Source organism: Puma concolor, unplaced genomic scaffold (assembly GCF_028749965.1).
Source record: "Puma concolor isolate L17-30 unplaced genomic scaffold, mPumCon1.1.hap2 unalloc_scaffold_124, whole genome shotgun sequence".
Lineage (NCBI taxonomy): Eukaryota > Metazoa > Chordata > Mammalia > Carnivora > Felidae > Puma > Puma concolor.
In genome coordinates, this window is record NW_028240152.1 from 5172 (window position 1) to 31275 (window position 26104).

General features: G+C 63.9%; 1 protein-coding gene across 9 annotated transcripts; it reads right to left on the reverse strand.

The window, feature by feature from the left end:
* Nucleotides 1–24572, reverse strand: LOC147571690 (glutamate receptor ionotropic, NMDA 1). 9 transcript variants are annotated; one of them, XM_086696144.1, is made up of 21 exons: nucleotides 23951–24572; nucleotides 21299–21433; nucleotides 18345–18521; nucleotides 16124–16186; nucleotides 15277–15377; nucleotides 11034–11155; nucleotides 10784–10958; nucleotides 9320–9464; nucleotides 9139–9222; nucleotides 7060–7201; nucleotides 6848–6975; nucleotides 6409–6573; nucleotides 6215–6333; nucleotides 5974–6086; nucleotides 5751–5899; nucleotides 5493–5650; nucleotides 5115–5276; nucleotides 4820–4929; nucleotides 4568–4713; nucleotides 3189–3299; nucleotides 1–1273 (listed from the first exon to the last, which is right to left on the reverse strand). In XM_086696144.1, exons 1-21 carry the CDS (start codon nucleotides 24206–24208, stop codon nucleotides 1157–1159), a joined length of 2880 nt encoding a protein of 959 aa, XP_086552270.1. In that variant the 5' UTR covers nucleotides 24209–24572; the 3' UTR covers nucleotides 1–1156. The 9 variants fall into 9 exon arrangements, with proteins under 9 accessions (XP_086552270.1, XP_086552271.1, XP_086552278.1 ...); XM_086696145.1 differs by having other exon boundaries at nucleotides 1–905; nucleotides 23951–24329; XM_086696152.1 differs by having other exon boundaries at nucleotides 21299–21360; nucleotides 23951–24066.
* Nucleotides 24573–26104: the final 1532 nt, after the last annotated feature.

Below are 26104 nucleotides of genomic sequence, written 5' to 3' on the forward strand. Positions count from 1 at the left end.
TTCCGTGACATTCCTTTAGACATCACCACTGCACACACCGGGTCAGGGGGCGGCGCGCGCCGGGCCCCCGGGCGGAGGGGCAGCGCGCGGCTGCGCACGGGCCGCATGGGGAAGGCACGCGCTCGACACGGGAAGGGCTGGGCCTGTACAGGTTGGCGGGCAGGGCTGAGGACAGTCCCGAGCCAGTGTGGTGGTTGGCGGGGGCGGGGAGCCTATCTTGGGCTGCGGGCTGGAGGACGCGAATAGCTGGCCCAGCCCTCGTGGGGACTGGAGAAGGTCGGAGGCAGTGGGGGATCCCCAGCGCGCTCCTAGGAGGCAGCTGCCAGCTGAGGGTCAGAGTCTGCCACTGGGGGACGGGCAGGGCCAGCTGGATGGATAGGGTCAAGCGGAGAAGGGAAATGGGTCAGAAAAGAGGGGTGGAGCTGAGGCTGCCAGGAGCAGGCGCTGGAGGAGGGGGTGACCCAGCCAGTTGGGGCCTCGCACCCCCACTGTGGCTCTGGTAGTGGCTGGAGAAGGATGGGGCTTCGGTCTCTGCTCCAAGCCCCTCTGGCCAGGTTAGCCCCTCTCCCCACTGCTTAGAGACCCCAGGGCCCTGCCTCTGCCGGAGTGCCCTGTGGCCCTGCCCAGCCAGCTCAGCTCTGGCCTGTCCTCAGCCGCTCTGGTCCGAGCCTCGGTCCAGCAGGGGCTGCCCGCCAGGCAGCAGGGCGGACAGACAGACGGGAGGCCCAGGGTGGGCAGTCTTGGGCGGGTGGGCTTCCCTCAGGCCTTCCCGAGCAGCAGGACCCATCAGTGTCCTTGGCCGGGCTAACTGGGCAGGTGGGCGCCTCCGGGGGGCCTCACACCACGGTGCTGACCGAGGGATCTGAGAGGTTGAGCGTGCCCGTGATATCAGTGGGATGATACTGCTGCAAAATAGAAATACACAGACAAGGCAGCCCGTTAGCCCCCATGCTCGGGGGCACGCGCAGGGCCGGGACGGGTGGACCGGCCAGCCGGCCGACCGGCGGGCGGGCGGGCGCGGCCTGGGGGAGGCTGGGGGGCGCTCCTCCCCCTGACCCCGTCGTGCTCCGGGACTCTGCGTGGGCCGGGCCGCTGTCCCGTCCATCTGTCTGTCTGTCTGCGGGGGAGGGGGGCAGAGGAGGGCGGGCAGGGCGTCTCAGCTCTCCCTATGACGGGCACACATCTGCAGCTGGCCCTCCTCCCTCTCAATAGCGCGTCGCGGCAGCACTGTGTCTTTTTGGTTTTGCAAAGCGCCGCGTCCACCCCCGGTGCTCTATAAATAAGAACCAACAATCAATACCCGCTGGCCCCGCCGGCCGCCAGGGACCCCAGCCCTGAGCGCCCAGTGCTGCCCTGGCCCGGACCGGCCACAGGACAGGGGCAGAGGATCTTAGCAGCCGGACCGACCCCACCCCTCCCAACAGAGCCCCCCACCCAGGCCTCCCTCCAAGCAGGCGCCCAGCCCGTAACGGGGAAACTGGGCTGCCCTCCCCCGCCCAGCCCCTCCAGGTGGCAGTACCCCCAGTCACCCCTACAGGGCAGAGCCCCAGCCCCAGATGCCACATGGCGTCAGGGCTGGCCTGGGGGATGGTCCCTGGTGTCCACAGAGGCTCAGGCAGAGTCTGTTGGGAGTGTGTCCCCAGAAAGGCACCTCGAAGGTCTCTGAGCTGCACCTGGACAAGCTAAGGGCATGTGTGTTTTCTTTGGGCAGGAGTATTGGTTGGGGGGGGGGCGGCTCAAGGAGGCCCTCAGAAAGTTCCCTGTGTAGCTTTTGTGCTCCTCCCTAAAAGTGCTGTCTGTGAGGATACCCTTGTCTCCAGGCCTGCCCCACCACCCCTCCTCTCTGGTCTTGGGTTTCTCCTTGAACCCCTTGGCAAGGGCCACTGGCTCAAGCTCTGCACACTTTTGGGCTCCCAGCTCCCCGACCCTCAGTCTCCACCCGCTGCCAGTGCTGAGCCCCTCCTGGGAAGCAGAGCGGCCCAGGTCTCATGGGCCGCTCTTGGGGCACCCTGATGGCTTTACCCTGGACTCCCGATTATTCTGTGCAAGCCCTGTCTGTGTCCTGGAGATGTGCCCCCCTTCCAGTGGACTGTGTGTGGGGGAGTCTAAATCCCATATCCACCTTGAAGCATAAGCTTCTGCGGGATGCGGGCCAAGCTGCCCCTGGACTGCAGGGAGGCCAAGGGCAGTGCTGACTCTGGGCGGCCCCCTCCCCACCTCAGACCGGGGTGCCTCTAGCAAGGCTGGGTCCATTTTAGGGGCTTTTATTCCAAGTGTGCGCATCTGATGCAGCGACAAACTGCCCAAGTTAGGAGGCCTGCTCTGACGTGGCCCCGTGGGGAGAGGAGCTGGAGGGTCAGGAGCTGAGGCGCTGGTCCTCTCCACGGAGGCCTCTCCTTCCTGGGCCTCTGTCTGGGAGCCTCAGTGACTCCGGCTCTGTAGGCCACAGCTCAGCCTGGGGTGGGTTCCACCCCCTCTGGTGCCACCCAGTCCCCGCCTGACAGTCCCCTGCGGCTGGGGGCCTGTTCCAACTCCAGGCCCCAGCCGTCCACCCAGACAGAGCCAGGCCCGGCCCCCAGCCCCGGCCCACACAGAGACCACATGGAAAGGGTGCAACAGGCATGGCTCTGGTGAGACACGTGAGACAGGTGTCTGCGTGGTGGGGCTGGCGGCCAGACAGACGGGCGGATGGGACATCACAGCCACCCCTCCATGGATGTCGCAAGGGGTGGGAAAGAGGGCAGTGGGCCGCTCTGGGAGAGGCTGGAGAAACGGACGTAACAGAGAGGTGGTGTGGCCTCCTGACAGTGAGGAGTCCGGGACAGATTGGCGCCGGGCTCCCGGGGCCCTGGGCGCAGCCCCGAGTCGGTGAGGCTGACCAACAACATGACACAGCTTCAAGATGGCGCATGGCGTCATGGCATGGGGGGCAGACCAACGCAGAGACACATGGGGAAAGAGGGCCCAGTGAGGGCCAGTGGGAGAAAGGACCAAGAAAGGTCTAGAGAGTCAGAGAGTGAAGACCTCGTGTGCTGGGCAAATAGAGATGAGGGCAGAAGGGCCACAGCGGTCAGAGGTGGGGTGGATGGGATGGTGAGGGAGAGGGCACGCCTGATGCACGGGACACAGACACGGGGGCGGGGCGAGATAAGAGTCGGAGACGTGGGACTGGGCGTTCTTCCCCTTACCGTGTCTTTGGAGGACCTACGTCTCTTGAAGCTGGAAGCCAGGGTGGAGGTGATAGCCCTAAATGTGGCTTTCTTTTTAGGGTCGGGCTCTGCTCTACCACTCTTTCTATCCTAAAATGAATATGTATAAGTGATTAGACGGCTAAGGGTGGCGGCCACACCTGCCCTCGCCTGCTTCTCGGGGGCTGCTGCCCAGCCTGGCCGCCGCTCAGGCCCTCGCTCCTGCCTGCCTCCCTGTGCTGGACAGACGCACCAACAGCCGAACGTGTGCAGGCGGCCTCTGCTCCTGCCCGGTCTTGGGCCTGACCTTGCTCGTGCTGGGGCTGGACTTGGGAGGGGGTGGGGGTGGGGGTCCCGTCTGGCTCTCTTCCTGGGACGTCTGCCTGGCTCCCTGGCTCCTGGGTGGCCCTGGATTACAGGTGTCCCGAGGAGAAGGGTCCCCCAAGCACCGGAGGAGTCGCCCCTCGGGCCCTGCCAGCGATTCTGTCCCCTGAGGGGGCACGCCAAGATTCGGGAAGGGGCCGAGGGGCCGAAGGCAGGTGGCGAGATGAACCGGAGAGATAGATAGATGGAGGTGGCTTCCAGACCCTGGCCTGGGGTCTGATGGCCAGGATGGCCCTGTGCCAGCTAGTGAGAGCAGTGACCAGGTCCCAAGAGCAAGAGTGGGCAGATGAGAGGTGTGGGGGCTCCAGCAACCCATCCTCCCGCTCCCCCGCCCCGGACCTGGCCCTCCCTCTCTGAACATCAAATTCATCCCAGGACACAGGCTCTGGGGAATCACCCAGAGAAAGAGAAGAGAAGAAGCAAGCCAGAAAGGACCCTGGGGCGTGAGCCCTCAGGCCTGCGCAGGCCCCACTGCCTGCCCTATTCCAGGTGGGCCGTGGCTGCCCCGTGTGCAGCCTGTTTCCAGCCGGCAGCAAGTTCCCACAGACACGGCCTGGAGTGCCAGGCAGGGCCAGCTCGCCCGATTCAGGCTGGAGTTATGGAGCACAGGACACAGCAGGGCAGCAGGGAAGGGGGTCCCTGGAGGGTGCCGAGGGGAGGCGTGGGGCGGCGAGGGCAGAATGTCTTGGACTCACGTGCTATACCCAGGTGGGTCCCTGTCTTACCCTGCCTCAGTTTGCCTTCCTATGGAATGGGCGCCGGTGGGCGACTCTGGAGACAGAGGGGCCAGGCGGAGGCTTGGAGCCGGGCTTTGCAGGGGGCAGCCACCCGCAGGTGGCCCCCGGCAGCGCTGCCCCTGGCTGTGGCTCCTAGCTCCGGTCCTGCCCACATGGGCTCCCGGGGGGCCAGAGCCAGTGCTTCGGCCTGCGGGAATGGAGGAGGGCCGGGGCCAGGCCGGGCCGTGGGCACCAGGCCTCGGAGAGTGCCTGTCCTACCTGCAAGTTCTTTCTCCACACGTTCACCGCGGCAAAGGCTAGCTGCATCTGCTTCCGGCGAGCGTCCTTGTGTCGCTTGTAGGCGATCTCAATGAAGATCAGGAAGATGCCGGCCACAATGCCCCCAGCCACCAGCATGAAGACCCCTGTGGGCCAGGACCCAGGGCCTTAGCTGTTGGCTGCCGGCCTGCAGGCCCCTTGGAGAACCCCGCCAGTGTCCGCAGGGGGACGGAGGGCGATGGGGACACCCACCTGCCATATTCTCGAAGGTGAGGGTAGCAGGGGCGTTGCTGCGCGAGTCACACTCCTGGTACCGCACCCACGTCTTGTCCAGGTCTTCCATGAAGCCGTTCTCGTGGGACCTGGGGGGGAGGGCGCGGCCCGGAGTGGGCGGGGCCCGGAGCGGGCGGGGCCTGGCCCGCGGTGGGCGGTGTCTGTGTGCCGCGGCGGCGGGCGGCGGGGTCGGGCTCTGGGGAGGGGTCCGCCTCCGGTGGGAGGCTCTCGGAGGAAGGTGCAGGACCGCGGGCGGCGGGGGAGGCCGACTCACTTGAGGATGGACAGGGAGACGTTCTGCTTCCAGGGGCTGTCCTTGCGCATGCCGATGCCGAAGCCTGAGCGGAAGAACAGCTCGCCAGTGGTCACTAGGTCGCACTTCTGCGAGGCCTCAAACTCCAGCACCGCCGAGTCCCAGATGAAGGCATGAAGCTTGCTGCGGGCAGGAGCGGGGGTCATGGGCGCGCGGCACAACCGGTCTGCCCTCGCCCCTGCACCTGGTACGCCTTCGTCCTGCCCGACCCGAGTCCTCACCTCTATCTCCGTCCCGTGGTTCCCGTCCAGCCTGGACGGACACTCTTCCTGTAGGGGTGGATGCCCCTCCCCCGTCCGCCCCCTCGCGTGTCCCGCACGTCCCGTCCCCCCCCCTCACTTGTCCCGCACGGCTTGGATGGCCTCGGCCGCGCTCTCATAGTTGTGCTTCTCCATGTGTCGGTACATGGTGCTCAGCTCCACCTGCCGCCGGAAGTAGATGTCCACCGAGCTCTGCTTCACAGTCGCGTAGATGAACTTGTCCGAGGGATTCCTCAGCTGCCGGGTCAGAGGGCAGGGCTCGCGGCTGCTCCCGGGCTCCACCCGAGGCAGAGACCCGCCGACCTCACGCCGGCCGCCCGCAGCGGCTAAGCCTCACCCGCGGGTCGTTGATGCCGGTGATGCGCTCCTCGGGCCGGTCCAGCACCAGGAAGGCCGCCAGGTTGGCGGTGTAGGAGGCCACGATGATCATGGCGAAGCCGGCCCACACCATGCCCAGGATGCGCGCTGAGAAGCTTCGGGGGGCGCCTGCGGGCAGAGGCCGGTCAGCTCCCGGCGCGCGGGAAGGGGCGGAGCGGGAGGCGGCCGGGACGTGGCCTCACCTTCCCCGATACCCGAGTTGAGCAGGACGCCCCAGGAGAACCACATGGCCGAAGACAGGGTCAGCGCGTCCTCCTCCTCCTCTTCACTGTTCACCTTGAACCGGCCGAAGGGGCTGCGGGGAGCAGAGGGCCGGCGGGAGAGGGCTGGAAGGGCAGCCCTGCCCCGCCCCTCGCCGGGCTCCGCCCGCCCCCCCCCGCCCCCCCCGCAGGTGGAGGCGTCAGGCCCTCGGGCCGCGCTCACCTGAAGCGATCCAGCAGGTACAACATCACCGCCACCACGTGCACCGAGAGCCCCACCAGCAGCCACAGTGTGCTCTGGAAGGGCTGCATGAACGAGTCCAGCGTGCTTCGGGGGATCTCCTGCAGGTGCATGGGCTGTCAGCGCCGCCCGACCTCACCTCGGACCCCGCCCCAGCCGCGCCGGGCCCTGCCCACCTTCTTGACCAGAATGGTCAGGCCCTGGTACTTGAAGGGCTTGGAGAACTCGATGTACTGTGCGCGCTCGTTGTTGATGGTCAGGGGCGCCACGATCATGTCCGCCTGCCCGCTGAGCAACTCGCCCATCATCCCGTTCCACTCCTTCTTATTGCTGTTGTTCACCTGCGCGGCGATGCTCCGGTGGGTGCGCGGACACCGTCCGTCCCACTCCAGCCGCCGGCTCCCGCCTGGGCTCAGCTCTTGGGTCACCCACTCCAGACCCGGCCCCAGTCTGCAGGCCCCGCCCATACCAGGTCCCGCCCGGTTCGCAGGCCCCGCCCACACCCGCTCAAGCCCCGCCCCCGCTGGCAGGCCCCGCCCACCCCCTGTCCCAGTCCTTAGTAAGACTCGGTCCGCCCGGTCCCGCCCCTCGTGGCTCCCAGCAATCCACGCGTACCCGCTCTTGAGTGCCAAACTTGCCATCGGCCACCAGGTGCACCTCATAAGTGAAGTTCATGGTCCGCGCCAACTTGATGAGCAGGTCAATGCAGAAGCCATAGCAGCACTGAGGCACTGTGTGGCGTGCTAGGGAGGTGGACAGGGGCCGTAACCACCGAGCTCCTGGCTACTCCGCTCCGCGCCCGCGCCCCACGCCCGTCTGGCACTCACGGCTGCCCGGTGACGTGTCATTGGGTCCTGTGCAGATCACCTTCTTCACCGGGTCCCCATTGACCGTGAACTCCTCCTTGCATGTGCCATCGCTCAGCGTGGGCTTGACGTACACGAAAGGCTCCTGGTGGATCGTCACAATCTGGGGGGGTGGGGGTGGGGGTGGGGAGAGACCCAGCCTGGACCATCCACCCTCAGCGCCCAGACTCCCCTGCACTCCCTCCAAGCCCCTGGTGTCCCCCCACTCCAGCCGCTTCCCTTCTGCTCAGCCTCAGGGGGCCAATCCACATCTTCCCCGGCCACCATCAACAACATCTGGCCGTTGCCCTCAGGAGGGTCCCCAGACTCCTCAGCATTCAGAAGACACATGGTCTCCTGAAACAGTGTGCCCTCCTCTTGGCCACTTGTCTTGGGGATCTTGGCTTACACATCACTCCTTCCATCAGAGGAGCCTGCTGGAATGGCCAGTGTGCCCAGCACCTTCTCTGATCTCTCAGGGATGAGAAACTCCCTGTCCCGGCCCAGAGCATGCACCCTGCCTGCCACCATCCACCATGAGGACAGGGGCATGTCTGACATCCACTCTGAGCCTGCACAGGACCTGGGACCCGCAGGGATCACCCTTGTCTGACCACCTGGCCTCTCCTGGCCTTCAGCCTCTTCAGCAATGGCTATCTGATCATCTATCTGTCCTGCCTCTCTCTTTCCTTTGCCAATGCTGTCCTCTCTCCCGTAGCTTGCCTCTCAGCCCAAGGGGATACTTGAGGCTTATGCTGGGGTTCTCTCTTCTTCCTATCTTCCAGGGGCCCATAGCCTAGGGGATGAGGGGGACAGATACAGGACACGGGGGGCTGAGCCAAACGCAACAGGTTGAGCCTGCGGAGTGAGCAGGGATCAGTTTGAGAAGGATTCTCTCCTGGCACATGGGGGACGGTGGGTCTGCAGGGCGGGCTGGCCAGAGCCTCAGCTGTAAGCGCAGCATTTTGACTTTTCCCCTGGGGGACTGGGAGCCCCTGCAGGAGCTGTGTAAACTTTCATCACGTTTTTCTATTATACAAGCAATGTATGTTTGCACGTTTAAAAAATCGGTGAGACCAAAAAAAAAAAAAAAAAAAAGTTGAAAAAGCCATCTGAATCTGGCAGCCTGGATGGGACCATCTGGACCATCTGGCCATCGGTGTTTTGGCTCTTACTTTCACTTTCCAACACAAGGTATCGAACTGCAAGGAGCCGGGTTGGCTTTGGAAAAGCCCGCTCTGCCTGTCATGAAGGATGGTGACCTGCGGGCAGGTGCTGACATGGGTCTGGGTGAGAGGCCCTAGGGGGTGGCCTCAGAAAGGAGACTAGGTCAAGAGACATTTGAGGACCTGTGCGTGCCGGGAGAAGGTTCACTGGGCCCACGGCACTTAGGATCTTTGCCTTTGGTGATCTAAGATTCTGGCCCAGTGCTGCTGTGGGCCGGAAACAGGAGGGGCTCTCACGAGAGTGCCGAGGAGGACACAGGGGCCCAGGGATGAGCCCAAAGGAGCAAGGAAGAGAAGTTGTGAGGGGAAAGGCCAGCCAGGAGGGTCTCCCAGAGGCCCCAGCAGGAGGGTCAAGGAGGGAACAGCCTGCCATGGAGAATGCTGTGGGGGGGGGAGGGGGCAGGGGTGAAAGGACTGTTTGACTCAGTCATGGTGAGAGGCTGTGAAGACTGCGGGTGGGGTGGCTAGGGTCCCCCAGAGGGGTGATGAGTGCAGGAGCTCGAGTCCACAGAACCACCTCTGTCTGTCCCTCGTCCCCTAGCAGCTCATCCCCAGGAGAGTCCTATCCCACACGGCTTCCTGACTGAAGTGCATTTGGATCCAGAGACGCTCTGGAGAGAGCCCACGGGACGGGGCCCAGCAGCTGCCTCTCCTCCCTCCACCTGCTCTCCCTGCTTGCTCTGTGTCACCAGGTGTGGGCTGTGGCAGCCGGGCGCCGGTCCATTCCCCACTCGCTTGGGTCCTTTGCACTGGCCTCACTGTCCCCTCCTGTGGGCCCGTGGAGCTGGATGGAGTGTCTGGGTGTGGATGCTGGCACAGGGCGATAGGCCCCCACCTTCAGCCTGGTGGACATCTGGTACCCTCGGGGCTTCTCTGTCTCTCCACCTGGCCAGATGATCTTCCTGTCGTTGGGGATAACCTGGGGGTGGGAGTATGAGATGGAGGGTGGCCACGCAGGGGTCTTGGCCCCAGGACCCTAAGGCCCCAGCCCCCACCCCCTCATGACCCCCACCTACGTGGGTGCCGTTGTAGATGCCCACTTGCACCAGCTTGCGGTTCTGCAGGTTCATGATGCTGTAGTTGGCGAACTTCCGGTCCCCGTCCTCGTTGAACTCCACACGGCCTGTCACCCCGTCTGCGTACTTGGAGGACATCAGCACCCTGGGGAGGGCGGTGTGAGCACACTTACCGGACACGTTCCCCCTCCCCGGCCTTCTGAGCAGCCCTAGCCCCTTCCTCTGCCTCAGTGCCAACAAGGAGAGGTTAGCAGGAACCAGACCCTCGTGCTGGGAGTCAGACAGTGTGCCTGCCTGCCTGCCGGACGGTGTGCCTGCCTGCACCAGACGGAGAGCACCGCCGTGGTAGCCCAGCAACTCCCGAGCCCACGCCCCCTTCGAGGGCTTTCTGCGCTTTGGGACACTCGAGCCTCCCAGCAGCTATCCTTGCCCCGGAAGGGAGCAGTAACCTGCTCACCAACAAGGGAAGTAGGGCCGATGTGCTGTCCTGTTGGTACGTGCACGCGTAGCGTGCCCACGAGCCATACACGTGAACACGCGTGGCCCTTGTGTGGATGCATCCCTACGCGTGTGTGCGTGCCACGTGCCTCGCCGAGTGTGTGCACATCTGCTGCACAAGCCTGCCGTTGTGTGTGTGCTCCTGTTGTGGGCGCCATAACTGTGGTTCTGCACATGCGATTCCGCGTCTGCTACTCAGTGGGGTGGAGGGGGTCTGGTGATAGGCTGAGTGGCATAGTGTCCAGGGTGCTGTGAAGTAACTCCTGCCCCACTATGTCCATCCACTTGGACGTCTGGCCAGCCCTGGCTCCCTACAGGCTTAGGTTCCATCCTTAGGGGGCTCCTTGTCTGATGTTCTCGGTACTTGGAAGCCCCCTGTCCCCATCTGCAGCAGGAGCCTCCTCCCAAGGGCTGTCAGCTACCCTGGGGAGCTGGGGTGGGTCTCGGGGTCAGGAGCAGTGGAGGCAGCCACGATTTCAGTGACATTTGAGACATTAATGTCGCTGCTGGAAATGGGACAGATGATTATCACAGTGGAGCTGGAGGTGGTGGTGGAAGACAGATGGGGGGCCAGGGGGGAAGTCCGGGAGATGCCTGTACGTGTAGGATGTCTGACCACCTGCTGAGGAGCGACCACTCTCATCTTCTGAGAGGCCTCACCCACCTCCAGAATAGAGTCCCGTCCACCTCTAGAAGACAATCCCGCCCCCCTCACCTCTAGAAGAGAGACCTGCCCCTCCTCCAGAAGAGTCCCGCCCTCCTTTTGAAGAGACCCCAGCCACCTCTAGAAGACAGTCCCGCCCGCCTGTAGAAGAGAAACCCGCCCTCTTGATGAGAGTCCCACCCTCCTCTAGAAGAGAGTCCCGCCCCTCCTCCAGAAGGGAATCCTGCCCCCACCTCTAGAAGAGTCCTGCCCACCTCTTGAGGAGAGTCCCCGCCCACCTCTTGAAGACAATCCCGGCCCACCTCTTGAAGAGCGGCCCTGTCTTCCAGATGTTGGTGTTGCCCACGCAGCCCCGCGGTGGGTCGGTGATGTTCTCCTTCTCCAGGAGTTCGTGCACCGCCTGGGCCACCACACCGACGGCGTCACTGATGTGGGCCGACTCGTTCTTGCCATTGATGAGCTGCAGTCCGATGATGCCTGGGGCGAGTGGGGTGGGCTTAGTGTCCGTGGGGGACCCCTGCCCACCGGGACCCAGAGAGGTCCAGCACTCACCGTCCGGGGCGTAGCGCAGGGCGTTCCCCGAGATCTCTCGCTCCCCCACCAGCCACACATACCCGGAGCCTGTCATGTTCAGCATCGCGGCTGCGCGGTACACGGTGGCGGCGTCGTCCTCGCTGTGGGGCAGAGGGGGGTGACGGGCCCGGCCAACCCTCCAGCCCTTCCCCACCGGACCTGTGCCTGTGGATGCTCTGGGTTCACAGGTCCTCCTCTGGAGTGTGGCCCTGGCCCTGCCCCCCAGCCCCTCCCTCCCCTGGAAAGAGGCCCGGAGACACTGCAGAGCTGACAGGCCCAGCACCCCCCCACCTCCAGCCCTTCCTGGGTCCAGTGATGCTGCAGAGTGGACAGTCCCCGGTACCCCCCTAGCTGGGCCCACTGACCCTACACAGGTGACCGGTCCCAGCCTGCATCGCCAGCCCGCACCTGGACCAGGAGAACACCCCCCCACACACACACCCCGACAGCAGAGGTGACGGGTGGAGGGTGGGGATGGGGTGACGGGGCCCAGACCCCCAGAGCTTCCCAGGCCTCTCTTGCTGGCCCTCCCCCCTTGGTGAGCAGGGTCACGGCGCCCCAGATGGTGACGGATCATTGATTGCTTACTTGCTCACGGTACCAGGCACTGCTCTGAGCGCGTTACACGGACTCTCTTACTTAATTCTCACGGTATCCCTACGAGACGGACATCAGTACTATCCCTGTGTCAGGAGGGGAAACCAAGGCACCCAAAGCACACGAGTGACGGTAATGGCAGACCCGGGTCTGCGTCTGGACAGTCACCCCAGGGCCCATGCTCCTGTGACCTCCTGGGTAGGCTGCGCACATTCTGGTTCTCCAAGTCCACACATGCGAGACGAGGGGCTGGGGACTCTCCAGGCGGGTCAGATGTTGGTGGGACCCAGCGCCTGGGAACTGCCCCTAGCGCTGCAGCGGAAGCTGCTGGAGGGGGCCGGTAGCTGCTGCACCCGTTATGCTTTGTGTCCTGCCGCCTAGAACTGGGCCATCACGGGGGACAGTGCAGGTGGTCCTGAGCTCTCGGGATGTCCTTACAGGCGAGCCCCTGTGCACCTGATCCCCTAGGGGTCTCCTGGTCAGGACGAGGATCCTGGGCCCGGTAGGGCCGTGGGGGCCACGGGGCGGGGGAGTGCGGAACCACTGCTTGCTTCTCTGCCGGACTGGACTTGGCCCCACACAGGCCTAGACCACACCTGGCACTTTGCCTTTCTAACACGTGGGCACGGGGCACAGAGAGGCTGGACAGACTGAGCGTTGGGTTATTTTCACAATGGCTGACTCTGGAAACCCAGGTGGCCCGAGGCTCCCTAAGGGGTCTGCCCTTGATGTTCTCAAGAATGAGCCAAGACCTTCAGTGTTTGCTCTACGTGACATGCTACTCAGACATAAGCAACGCAAACAGAGGTACTCCAGGCAGCCCCGTACCCAAGGCCAAAGGAGAATATCGAGCCAAGATGATCCGGAAAGACCAGCACTGTGTGTGGAGGGGCACCTGTGCCCCCTGTCAGTGGTGCTCACAAAACCTGGCAGAGAAGCTCATCTGCTTGACACAGTGCAGGTCTGTGACTTTCGACTTAACGGAACAAGCACACACCTGTGCTCGTATCTGTGTATATCGGTATCGCCAGTAAAAAGTTGTGCACAAAATCCTGATCGATCCATCAAAACTGTTTGAGGGAAGTAATTGGCCCCAGAGGAGACAATCTCCGGAAGATAGGAATGAAAAGTCTGAGGAACGACTTCTCCGCCCTCCATAGGAAATGGCTCAGAAATGAAGACTGGCTTAATGAGGTCTCTCTGCAAAGTGCTCTCAACAGCCCTCAAGAAGGAGGAGCCAGTGTGTGGGGGGAGGTCCCAGGGTCAGGAAGGCCTGTAGGTGCCGCTCCTGGGGAGCTGGGAGTGCTGGGGGCCGGGCTAGCCTCTGTCGTGGGACTGGGGCGTCTCTGCTCCAAGGAGCCCCGTATGTGAGCGGAGGGGTTTCTTCCAGTCTTAACAGTCCAGGCGGGGGCCTTACAGGAATTCAAGAGGGGGTGTTGGTGGCTGTGTGGTCGATACGAGTGCTGTGCCTTTGTCGGCAGCGTGTGCGCGTGTGGGGTGTGTGTGCGTATGCACGCAGGAACACGTGTGCGCTGTGCATGCGGGTGTGGAGTACGTGCGTGTGTGGGGTGCACGCACCTGTGTGCAGGTGTGCATATGTCTGCACATAAGTGTGATGAGCCTGTATGCGCACATATGGTGTCTGTGCGTGTGAATGGCTTGTGTGCATATGTGTAAGGTACGTGTGTGTGCACTGTGTATGGATGTGTGGGTGTGAGCGTGCAAGCTTGTGAGTGCGTATATGGTGTGCACGTGTCTATACAGCACGTGCACAACGTGTGTGCATGTGGCGTGTGTGTGCTCGGTACGTGTTGTGTGTGCTGCGTACGTGGTATTTGTGCAGGTGAGTGTGTGAACGTGTGTGTATATGTGTATGTGTGTGACTGGTGTGAATATGCCGTGTGCCTGTGTGCACCCGTTTGCTGAGGTGTGCGTGTGCAGATGATGTGTGTGTACGTGTGGCGTTATACGGTGTGTGCTCACGTACTCGTGCACGTGGCCCTGTGTGTGTGGTGTGTGTGCAACTGTCTAATGTGACCACGTACCCTTCCCCGGGCTGGCCTTTTTGTTGGACTCACATCTGCCAAACCCCTCCTTGACCCTGGGGGCTGGCGACACAGGGTGAGCCCCTCCCAGCCCGAGCTCAGGGGGCTTCAGGGTGTGGTGTGGGATCTCGCTGACCAGGCGAAAACCGATCAGAAAGCACCCACCCCTCCGCTGGGACCCGGGTGTGGTGGGATTGCGTGGGTCGGTTTTACCTGTGGCTTTCTGGCCTGCGTCCCGGTGGCCACTCTGATCGCAGTGTGTGGGCTGGACGGGTCTAGTCTGACGTGACCTCATCCTTTGTAAAAGCGCCCAACGGTTGAACATCTATGTTTTGGCATAATGAGTTCCTCGAGTTGCTCTGTCCCGGGGGAAGGGGCCTTCTGGCTGCCAGCTGACCGTCTGCTTGCCCACCTGCCCGTCCACTGGCCCATCCACCCACCCTTCACCCCACTGCACCCACGGAGTCTGTCTCAAGCCCTATGATGGGTGAGGGGGAATAGAACCAATCAGAGGATCTGGTGGCACCTTCTTGGAGGGGCTTGTTCTGGGAGGGACCGTGCAGCCCCCTGACCTTGTCTGGACAAGCCCTCAAACCTTTCTCCTCCCCAAGCGCCCAGGGTCGGATGGTTGGCTTGGCAAGTGGCCCGTGACGCGGGTGAGTGGTGAGTGAGGGCTTCCTGCCTTCCGGCCCAAGGAGCCTTGATTGGCCCCACTTTGCTCCTGCACCTCGAGGTGGGGCGCCCGGCTCTGTGTCAGAGATTTGTTGACTGAATGCACAACGGACACCTGTCCTGAGCCTCGGCGTATTGCTGTCTGTCTGTCTGTCTGTGGTCTGCCGGAGAGCAGCATTTGGGGAATGCTTCTCTGGGTGAGGTGACCCCCGTTGGTCCCCCGCTCTGTTGGAGCCTGGCAGTGCTTCTAGGAAGGGGTGGCCGGGGGGCCGTGCCCACCCAGGCCCTCCTGGCTGTTCCGTGGAGCGGGGCTCTTCCTTTTCCTGTTCCGGGTGGCCTGCCTTCTCCCTTCCCAGGGGATCCTAGCCATTTACAGACAGGGAGAGGTTCCCTAGGGGCTCATTTCCAAAGTCGAGGTGTGGGTCAGGCCCTGTCTGGCGGCGGCCTGGTGTTCACAGGTCCCTAACTGGTTCCCTTCTCCGTGCTGCCCACTCTGACCATCGCGGTCTTCCCGTCCTAGGACTCTGGCTCTCTCCCCGCTGTGGCCTTCTCGCCTGGGCTCACCTGCACACATGTCACTTCCCACTTCCCTGGGCCTTCTCCCTGTGCCCAGTTCCCAGAGTCCTGTGACACGTCTATCACCTCGGGCCGTGTTTGCCTTCCTAAAGGCAGGGGCTTATCCGTCGTCCAGCTCGGAGCGAGCGGCGGCAGGCGACGGGAAGGAGTTGGGATGGACACGTGGAGGGCGTGGCATCTGCCAGGGCACCAGCTGTGTACACGGGAGCGGGGGGCGGGGGTCTCCCTGGCGATGGCATTTCGGAAGCTGAAACTCCGCTTCGGCCCCACAGTGCCCGTGGCCCAGGTGCAGCCCTGGGTGAGGTGGAGGGAGGGGCCCGGCCCAGCCTCACCTGGCAGAGAGGATGATGACCCGGGCCTCCAGCTCCCGTGCCTCCATCAGCAGCGCCGTCACGTTCTTGGTCCCCGGGTCGAACTGCAGCACCTTCTCAGCCTGCGGTGTAAGCGAGAGTGTCAGCGGACGGCTGCGGCCGGGGACACAGCGCCTCAGGGGCGAGAGTCGGGCCGCAGCTGCTAGGAACCCAGAGGCGGCGTGGCTCGGGCTGCCCCGGCCTGCGCCTGCCTCCTGCACTGTGCACCTGCCTGCCTGGCTCCTGCTGGCCTGGCCCGGCCTCGCTCGCTGTCCCTTCTTCAGCCTGCTCGCTCTCCTGTCCTCACTTTTGCGCTGAGCATGCAAGCTGAAGTGGGCTGAGACTCAGAAGGACGCGTGCAGCGGACAGGAAACAGAAAAGAGTTTTGGAAGGCAACCGGGAGCAGAGATGGGGCCGACTTTTCCAAAACCACGGGAGATCCTCTCAGGCCCGACCCCGCAGGCCCCCTGCGAGAGCGGCTGGACCGGGGCAGGCGGGCGGCTGGGCGGGCGGGCTCCCTCCTGGGCTCCACGAGGAAACCCGGGGGGGTCCCAGAGATTCGCATGCACTTCCCGGAGAGCGGCTCCTCCTGCGGCCGCGCCTGCTTCTCGGCGCAGGCCAAGGCCGGGGCCGCGGTGGGCGGGCCGCGGACACCCTCGCGGCCCGCTCCTGCCCTCTCCTGCCTGCGGCTGCCTGCCTCACGAGCTCACTCTCCTCACCGCTCGGGCCTGCGGCGCGGCAGGGCCGGGCCGACGGCGGCCCTAGCGGCCGAGGCGCCGGAGCAGGGCCCCCTAGCCGGTGGGCGGCGTGCACGTCCATGCATATATACCTTGGGTCCACGCTTGTTGTCATAGGACAGTTGGTCGAGGTTTTCATAGTTCCTTTTTTTACTCTGATGAATAATGTGCACAGAGAAAATATGCAGACACAGAAGAAGATTATAAACGGTTGAAAATGACGGCGCTAAAGCAATCACACCACCTCCTCGGCACGTCTGCAGACGGGCACGTACCTGGAGCTCGCAAACACCTAGGCCCGAGCGGGGCTGGGGGCCAGGGCGGTGCTGGGGACGAGGGGGCACGGGGGCCACCGGGGCTCCCGGCCACGGAGCTGTGCTCTCGGACACGGTCATACTTGGGAGAAAGGGAGGCCCTGTCTGTGTCCACACCAAACGTGTCCCTTTGGGGTCCCGCCTGCCCTCCCGACCCCTGCCATGCACCTGCCGTGTGGCCCCAGCAGTACCCACCCCGCCCCGGTCGGTCCTGAATTGGGGGGTGAGCAGCCCCTCCCTCATGCCCTGTCCCCTCTGTCCCTCCGCCCATGGCGTCCTCCCTTCTGTCTCCCTTAGCGGCCCAGGTGCCTGTTCTCACTGACCGGTGTGTGCACACCCGTCGGCCCACGTGTGCACTGGAGAGCGAGTATGATAGGAGTGTGTGTGTGTGTGTGTGTGTGTGTGCACGCGCACATGCGCGCAGGGGTGGCGAGCACCTGTGGGCATCTGTGTGAAAGTGTGAGTCTACATACGCTCTTCGGTGGGGAAATGAGGGCCAGAGCCATCTGAGCCCAGGCATGTGTGTGCGTGTGCACGCGCGCGTGTGTGTGCAAGCATGTGCATGTGCGTGAGCCGGGGGGGGTGAGTGTGCCCGTGGGCTGCATGCCCCTGTGTGTGCCCAGCTGTGGTCTCAGCGTGTGGTGGGTGATGTGAGGTGTGAAGGGACTGTCTTGGGAATGATAGCATGTCCCCGTGACCAAGGGTGCACATGGGTGGATGTGCAGGGACGTGGCTGGTGAGCGTGCGAGTGAGTGTGTGCGGCCACAGGTGGGCACGCCAGGAGGTGACCGGCCTGCCAGGCGCTGGGGGATGCTGTCTTGGGAGGGGTGGGGCCCACGACGCTGGTGGTCAGCCCTCCCTCTCAGACTCAGTGTCCCACAGCAGGGCCCCCCCAGGACCCTCTGAGTCTGCCCTCTGGCTCCGCCCACCCCAGCGGTGCCCTCTACTCCCTTCAGGGGCCTACGAGGGGCCTGGGGTTGGCGCTAAGTTTGTTGAAGCCAGCTCTGACTCCACAGGCCGAACGTGTTTCCCGCCACCCCCTTGGTCTGGCCTCCAGGGCCCGCCCCAGCCTAGGCCTCCCTCCCTCTCTGCCCGGCTTGGCCTCGTCCTGACTTAGGGGCCGTGGCACGGGTGTTGAGCACCCAGGGCTCTGTGCTGGGTGAAGGCGGGACCCTGGGCCTCCTCAGGCTGGCAGTGGGGGTGGGGATGGGGGTCACCTGGACCCCCAGAAATTGCCACTCTGCTCTCTCTGCAGCCCCAGAGCGGGCGCCAGGCTGGGGCTGGTCGGCCAGTGTCTCTTGGAGGGGTCCAGAGCCCAGCCCCAGGGTGGGGGTGAGGAGGGGACCCGCAAGGGGCTCAGTGGGGAGGGGAGCCGAGGGGGAGGCCTGAAGGGGGCAGAGCCCAGGCTGAGGGGTCCGGGTGGCAGATGTCTTGGATGAGCTTTGGTGAGGACAATGGGCAGCTGAGAGGGGGCGGGCAGCGTGGGGGGCGGGGTGGGGGGGAGGCGAGGCCTGCGGACGCGGAACGCGTCACAGCAGCGAGGGTACAGGGTCCTTTGGGGAGGGGCCTGGCGCCGGGGCCGCTGTGGCCCTGAGGCCGCTGGGGTTGGGGAGTGGGAGGGGCCGAGCCGGGGCCTGGCTGGGGAACTTGGGGGGGGGGGGGGCGGGGGTATACGGTGGGGCGGGGGGCGGGGCTGCGAGGGTCCGGCCGCGGGCGGGGGGCGGGGTGGGGTGTTTGCGGAGCTCCAGGTGGTCCTGCCCTCGCCCCGCAGGGACTGACACGAAGGAGATTTCGACTAATGGCAAAGCGAGTGAAATGAGCCGAGAACAGGCTGGGGCGGGCGCTCGCCAGACGTAGTGGTGCTGACCATGCACGATGGAAAGAAAGGGTGTTCACACACGGGCCACAGACACAGCGGCAGGCAGCGCGCCGGCTCCTGCTCCCTCTCCTCCGGCGCCTCGGCTCCTCCTGCTCCTCCCGCCCGCGGCCCGGGCCTCACCTTGGACTCGCGCTCCTCCAGCAGCGTCTCCAGGCGCTTCTGGGCGGCCCTGCCCTCGTGGTCGTCGCTGACCAGGAGGATGATGTGGTTCCAGCTGTAGACGCGCATCATCTCGAACCAGACGCTCGACTGGTGGGAGTAGGGCGGCACCGTGCGAAGGAAGCTCAGGTGTATGCTCTGCGGGGACACGGAGGGGGCTGAGGGGCCTCGGGGACGGGACCTCGGCCCGCGGCCAGCGGGGGGCGCTCTCCCGGGGACACGGAGGGGGCTGAGGGGCCTCGGGGACGGGACCTCGGCCCGCGGCCAGCGGGGGGCGCTCTCCCGGGGACACGGAGGGGGCTGAGGGGCCTCGGGGACGGGACCTCGGCCCGCGGCCAGCGGGGGGCGCTCTCCCGGGGACACGGAGGGGGCTGAGGGGCCTCGGGGACGGGACCTCGGCCCGCGGCCAGCGGGGGGCGCTCTCCCGGGGACACGGAGGGGGCTGAGGGGCCTCGGGGACGGAGACCTGAGCCCGCGGCCAGCGGGGGGCGCTGCGCCGGCCTGCCCTCCTGCCGCTGGAGACCCTGCTTCCTCCTACCCCTACCCTCGCACCATTGGGGGACACCTGCCAGACGCGGGGACCCTACTCCCACTGCTGCCTCCCTCCCCCCTCCCACCCCCAAGTCATCTAATCTCAGAAACAGCCTCCGTGGAATTGTTCCTGAGGCGACCAGCCACCCCCTGCCAGACAGCCTGGGCTCAAGAAAGTTCCCGCTGACTTGGGGAGCTTCCCAAATTTGCATAACTGTAGTATTTGTCAGGAAATCTTTATTTGTGGCTAAATATTTCTTCTCTTCAAGTCCAGGGGTTATTGGTTGCTGACCCTGCCTTACTTCTCTGTGTGCGTATTTTTGAAGATTTTTTTTTTTTAAGTTTATGTATTTATTTTCGAGAAGGAGAGAGCGCGCGAGAGTGAGCAGGGGGCGGGGGGCAGAGAGAGATGGAGAAGGGATCCTAAGCAGGCTCTGTACCATCAGCGCAGAGCTCAGTGTGGGGCTCGAACCCATGAGCCGTGAGATCATGACCTGAGCCGAAATCAAGAGTCAGAGGCTCATGGACTGAGCCCCCCAGGCGCCCCTCTGTGTGCAAATATTAGCAGCCAGCCAGGGGCGTGGCAGGACACAGCATGTGTGCAGCCCTCCTCGGCCTAGGTCCTCTGTGTTAGCCCCTTCGGTGACCCCGCAGACCCACGGTGACCTTGTGGTCCTCTGAGACGTCCAGATTAGCTTTTTACCTGCTCCCTCGTTGTGACCCGAGGGGCAATGTTTTGGAACCTGGCTGTGAGAATGCCCCTCTGCCTCTGTCCCTCATCCACTTGTAGACAACGTGGCTACAAGGGGGTTATGGTTGGGGTCCTGGACTGACTCTGACCCAGGCCTTCGTGGTCCAAGTGCTGGGCACAGATTCGCAGTGGACCGGGATGGTGAGTGGGGCCAGGCTGGATTTGTGAGGTTCGGTCATTTGGTTTGACCTCATACTGGACCAGGGAGCTGGGCCACAATCTGGGTCTGGGCTAGGGTTCTGCCCTGGAAGAGGGTGTCTCCTCCCTGCCTGTGAGGTGGCCTGTCGGCCGCTTTCCCTCCTTCTACATATGGGAGGACTGGCGCCAGAGAGCTAAGGTTGGGGGGCCCAGGAAAGGACCCCCCACTTCTCTGCAGCTGAGGGCAAGTGCATCTGAACAGTTTGGGTGCCTCGGCTGCGTGCCAGGGTTCCCAGAGCCTCAGGACACACACATCCCTGACCTCCCCAGACACCCTTGGCCCTGGCTGGGATGACCTCGTGCCTTAGGCGGCTTTGTCTAGAATTGTGGGCTCCCAGCAAGACGGACTTGGAGGGGATGGGGAGACCGGGCAGCCCCCACCACACGGCCCCTCCTCTGGCCCCTCCCGACCTGTCTGCAGGTAAGCCCAAGGTCTGAAGGAGGGTGTGGGCCAGGCTGTGGGGGCCTCCCAGCCTCTTGGTGGCTAGTGGCACCCCCAGCTGATGAGTCCTCCCGGAATCACGAGCAGACGCCGTGGGAGAGCAGCGTGACCTCGAACAAGTTCCCCACCTCTGTGGGAAACCACCCCAGTGGCCTCCTGGCCTTTCCAGCTGCTACTCCAGGACCGGATGGCTCCCCCACACCCCTCCTGGGGACCACAAGGGCTCTACGTGCTGCCGACTGGTGCTGCTCCCGGCCCTGGGCCTGCAGACCCCAGGCCAGGCTCTCCTGCCGCAAGCCGCCTCCTCTGTTACCCTGCGCGCGTGCCCACATCCTTCTCAGCTGTGCCCTGTGGTGGGGAGGGCTTCTCCCAGCCCACGGGGACCTCTGCTGCTCCCAAGGGCTTGCTATTGGTGCCTGCCACCTGCCAGTGGGACACCTGCCAGGGTGAGCGTGTGCGTGTGCGTGTGCGTGAGTGCGTGAGGGTGCCTGCGATGGTCGGTCTGTGTGCTGGAGCGTGAGTGTCTGTGAGTGTGTGCGTGAGTGCAAACGCAAGTGTGTGATGATGTGGTTGTGCACGTCAACGTGCGTAACATGCGTGTGCGTGTCAGAGCACACAAGTGTCCGTGTGAATGTGTTCGTGTGCACATGAACTTGATGCGTGTGGGCGTGAGCGAGTGTGTGGGTTTGTTTGTACCCGTGACTGTGAGTCTGAGTCTGTGCTGGTGTGTGGGTGCCTGCGTGTGCATGAGTTTGCGTCTCAGGCTATGGGTATGGGTGAGAGTGTGTGCACATGCCTGAACGCGTGAGCTCACGCATCACCCTGCTGCTCCTCGAGCCCGGAGCCCCTGGTCCGCGCACGTCTGTGCCCCGCCCGGCCTGCGTGGTGCCTGCCCGGCCTCCTCCCCCTCCCCGGGGCAGCTGCCTCCGGCGGCCACTGGGTCTGAACACAGGAACAGAGCCAGCTGGGTCCCCACCGAGTGGTCAGGCTTACCTTGTCTGAGTAGATGGACATACGGGTGGTCAGCCCCAGGACGGGGATGCGGTAGAAGCCGGCTGTGTAGGAGACGGGGGTGGGAGTGAAGTGGTCGTTGGGGGTAGGTGGGTGGCTAACTAGGATGGCGTAGACCTGTGGACACAGGGGACAGGGTCAGCGCACGTCGGGGGTGAGGGCGGGGCGGGCACGGCACTGGAGCTGGCTGCCGGGAAGCAGCAGAGGCTGACTCAGCAGGCCGGGGGTGGGGACAGGCAGGGGCGCCGACTGTGCACACATACAGCCCCAGGGGACACGCTCCCAGCCAAGGGGACGGGACCCTATAACCACCCTCAGAGGAGAAACAAATCACAGGGGTGAGCCGGAGGCAGAGCCGGACTGCAGGGTGCAGCAAGAACACAGAGGGAGGCGACCGGCCCCTCCCCACACCTCCCCTGCCGGGGCCTCCCTTCACCCTCTCACACTGGGCGGGGGGGCTGTGCTGGGTGCGTGGTGAGACCCTGACAGGGAGGGTGAAGGACTGTTCTTGTGGTGGCACGCACCGCCCCCAGCGTGGGCTGGGGAGAGTGACTGGTCCCGCATCATGATGACAGGCACACCCATGCCACCCACTGGCCCTCCTCCTGGGTGCGAAAGCCCGTAGTTCAGAGACTGGGAGGAGCTCCAGAAGGCTGCATCTAAAGCTGCACATTGAGCCTTGTCTGGAGAAGCCAGGCAAGGAGCCCCTGGAACCTTCCGTCTTTTCGCCAGTGTCTTCCGGGGGCCGGCTGAGCCCCGCTTAGTTTGGAGGAGACCCAGTGCTGATTTTGAGCGCTGACCACATCCTCACGGAAGGGAAGGGAGGGGCTGGGGGGGGGCAGCCCAGCTTTCCTGCCCAGACCGAGGCCCCCGGGGGCAGGTCTGAAGCCAGTGGCTCAGCTCTCCAAGGCAGAGAGGTGGTGGGGGGAGCAGATGTCTGGGTGATTCCACGCTACCCTCACGGGGAGGACCTGTTCTGTCCCAACTTTGCCTTCTACTCTCTGAGCAACGGGGTGCCCCCTTTCCTGCAAATGGGGTGGGGGTGGCAGGCTCTGGACCCATCTGGTGGGGGCGACGGCTGCCATGCCAGCGTGGCGCTTGCCCATAGGTCGCGCTCAGTGAGTGGCAGCTGCTGTCACCTTTGCTCTTGGCACTGGCTGTTCTCTGAGGGAACAGACTGTGTCCTGTGAGTTGCAGGAGGGGCCCCCGGAAAGGGCCCTACCTGGACTCTCTAACTCTACCTCTTTATGTCTCTCCCTCATCCCGGATGGGACGTGTGACCAAAGCCGCCAGCCACAAAGGCGTCACCCAGTCGTCTCTGGTGCTCGGGGCTGGAAGCGTGGGGTGGCTTATGAGGTATGCAGGGGGGGGGGCAGATTTCTGAGCAAAGCTCAGCCCTGTCCTGTCTGCAGCTGGAGCTGTGAGGACTGGTTATCCATCCCAGGCCGTCCCACCAGTCTGCACCCAGAAGTTCCCGGTCCGTGTCTGGATGAGTCTCTGGCCATGCCAGTGCCCACGAGTGTGTGCGGGATGTGCATTGTGTATACATTTATGGCCCAACATGTCCATATGTATACTGTGTGTGTGTGTGCACGATTGAGCCCGTGTGCGTGGGCACATGTGTTTGCACGTACACCTGGGTATGCCAGGCAGTATGTGGCACATGAGTGTGCGTGTCCACGGATGTGCACGTGTGTGTGGGCAAGTGTGTGTGAGTATGTGAAATTGGCTGTGTGATGCTGATGTGCGTGAGTGTGTGCTAATGTAAGTCTGTGCGTCTCTGTGCGTAAACCTGGGTGTAAATGCGTGCGTGTGTGAGTGTGCGTGTCCACAGATGTGGTGTGCCTGTCAGGTGAGCAAGGAGAGCCTCGTTTGGCCCCGTGTCGGTCCTGGCTCTTACATAAAGGGCTGCATTGCAGTGCTCCTGTGCTTTCATTGGAATTCAGCAGGCAGCACGGCACAGGGGCGGACAGCTCTGACAGGCGAAATCCCAGAAGCCATGTCCTCCCCCACAGCGCTGGCTGTCGGCGGCTGCCATGCTGGGCCCTGACACCTCCCACACGCTCAGCCCCCACTCCCACCCCACAGAACACCCTGCTTCGACACCTGGGCCGTTTCCCATCTCGGGCAAACCCACGGATGGGGGGAGGGGGAGGAGGAAGGGAAGGAGGTCTAAAAGCGGAGACAAAGATGGCCCCGGGGCCTGTCCTGTTTCGAGACCCGCGCCTAGCGCGTGCTCGCGGCTGGGACAGCATCTCTGCCCATAAGCCCAGAATGCCCGCCCCCTCACTGACACAGTGAGGAAACAAACCACGAAATGCTTGCCACATGTCTGCACACGCTGGTTGGGATCTGGAGCCCTGGAACCCTTGCGGGGACTGACCAGGGTGGCAGGTGACCAGCTTAGGGGAGCAAGATGGGGAGGTGGCGTTCAGCTGCTAGTGAGACCAGCTTGCTCCAGAATGAGCCAGCTCACTTACGACGAGTCGTCTCTTAAGAGGGCTGGGGAAGGCTAGGATGAAACTGGAACAGTAGGAGGGAAGATGGTGGGGAGGCGGTGGGGGAGGGGCAAGAGCAACGCAGTGGAAGCCCTGGCGGGGGGGGGGGGGGGGGGGGGCGGGGAGGGGTGGGCACCTGGCTGGAGATGAGGTCCTCGCACACCGACAGGGCCATCTGGATGGCGTTGGGCTTGTGGGTGACCGAGGTGGCGTTGAGCTGAATCTTCCAGGAGCCATGCCGCTTATTGGCCTGGTTCACGGCCTCACGGAACATCTGCTCATGCTTTCGCGTGCTCAGCACGGCTCCGATGTTGACAATCTTGGGGTCGCAGGCGGCACGGGCAAAGGAGCAGGAGAAAAGCAGGGCGAGTGTCAGCAGGCGCATGGTGCTCATGGGCTCCGGGCAGAGCCCTAGCTCTGGGCGGCGCGAATGCGGGGCCCTCGGCGCATCCCCAGCGGGGTGTCCCGGCCGTCCTGCGCGCGCCCGATCTCGCGGGCTGGGGGCGCCAGGTCTTCCCCCGGAGCCGTAGTCCTGGGGCGTCTGCGGGCGGGAAGAGGGCACCCGAGCCACGGGCCGGCGGGCGCTGTGCTGGGCGCGCGTGGGTGCCTCGCTCCGCGCGAGCGGCTGGCGCTGTCCGCGGTGCTGAAGCGCGTCCCGGAGCTGCTCCAGGCGCCCCGCGCCGGGAGGACGCCGCGGCCGCGGCTCCTCTGCGGGCTTCGCTGGTGCTGGTCCCGACGCTGCGGCGACTGCGGCAGCTGCGGAGCCGCGAGTGGGGCCAACGTCTCCTACCCCTCCCGCCGCCCCCGCTTCCCAACACGGAGGGGCGCCTCCCGCGCCAGAGTGTGCGCCTGCGTTGGTGTGAGCATTTATCAGAGCACGCGAGCGGGGGAGCCTGTGCGCGAGTATGCGTGTGTGCGCGGGTGTGCTTGGAGGGGTCGCCGGGACAGTGACCTGGACTGTCTCAGACCTGCAAGGAGGAAGAGTTTGGGGAGGTTAGAGGGGTTCGTGTCACTGCGTGCAGCCTTGCGTGTCTTTTAACATGACCGAATGTGTCCGGCCAGTGTGTGTGTGTGTGTGTGTGTGTGTGTGTGCGCGCGCGCGCGCGCGCGCACGCGAGTTCTCACCCATAGTCAACGATATTTCTGCCAGACTCTCCTGGCTGGAGACCTAGGGGTGTGGAGATGCCCTAAGCCATGCCTCTGGGGGAGGGACAGTAAGGATCCCCTCTCTGAAAGGCTCAAAAATGGGGGACAGACTCCATCTGCCTGGCCATGTGACTTGCGTTCCCCCCAGAGAGTTGATAAGAATAGAAGGGGTGACTGTGGCTGCCCCCATGTAGAGCTGGATCTTCCAGGAGAGTCTGGGGGTCTGGACCCAAATCAGTTATGGAGAAGCCAAGGCCAGAGGGAGTTGCATTTGTAGCAGATGGGACTAAGGTTAGACATCAGAAAGCACTTGCTCTGGTGAGGTGTGTACCAAGATAGACACCCCAGATCCCTTGCTTCCACTCTTCCCCAGCCCCTTTCCTAATACACTCCCGGCCCCCACTCCTCCTGCCCCTTTCTAGAGCCTCCCTTGTCCCTCTTGCCCTCATGATCCTAATTATCCCCCCGCCCCCCGCCCCAGAGTGCTTCACCTCCCTAAAGCAAAGGATGGCTCAAGCTCCGCCCCCTGCCAGTGACATCATTGTTTCCAATAGCAACTGAGGATTCTGCAAACCCAACTGCAAAAGCCCCCAGTAGGGATAATGTAAGGGCGGTCCCTGCACTTAAGTGCTGTTCTGAGCATCAGGCAGGGGAGAAGCCATGCTGTTCCCTCAGGGTCTCACTCCCTGTCCCCTGCAGTCCTCGGCACTAGGCTGATGCTGCCCCCCACCCCTCCAGAGCCAAACACGGACACCGAGGGACATCCCTGGCTCTGAGAGGCAGGGGCTCGGCTCCTGGCATGCTCCCTGTCTCCGCCCCCTTCTCTCTCAATGCCAGGGAATCATTGCTCAGGGGGGCCAACCTCCCACAGCCTGCTGCAGGCCCACACCTCTCTCTGTTCCGGGACTGAGGTCCACAGTGGAAGGACGCAGCAGGCTCACAGAAAGATATACTGAGGATGCTTGGGGGCCCAGAGCTAGCCCCACTTCCACAGGGTCTGTGGTAAGTCTCCAAACTTCTGTGGCCTGTGGCAGATCAGAGCTTGGAGGCTGTGTGGTTGCATGGGGGGCTGGCAGCCAGCTCCGGTGTGGCCCAGGCAGCTCCAGGATGCTTGAGGGAGGAAAGAATTCAGCAGGGGGCTGCA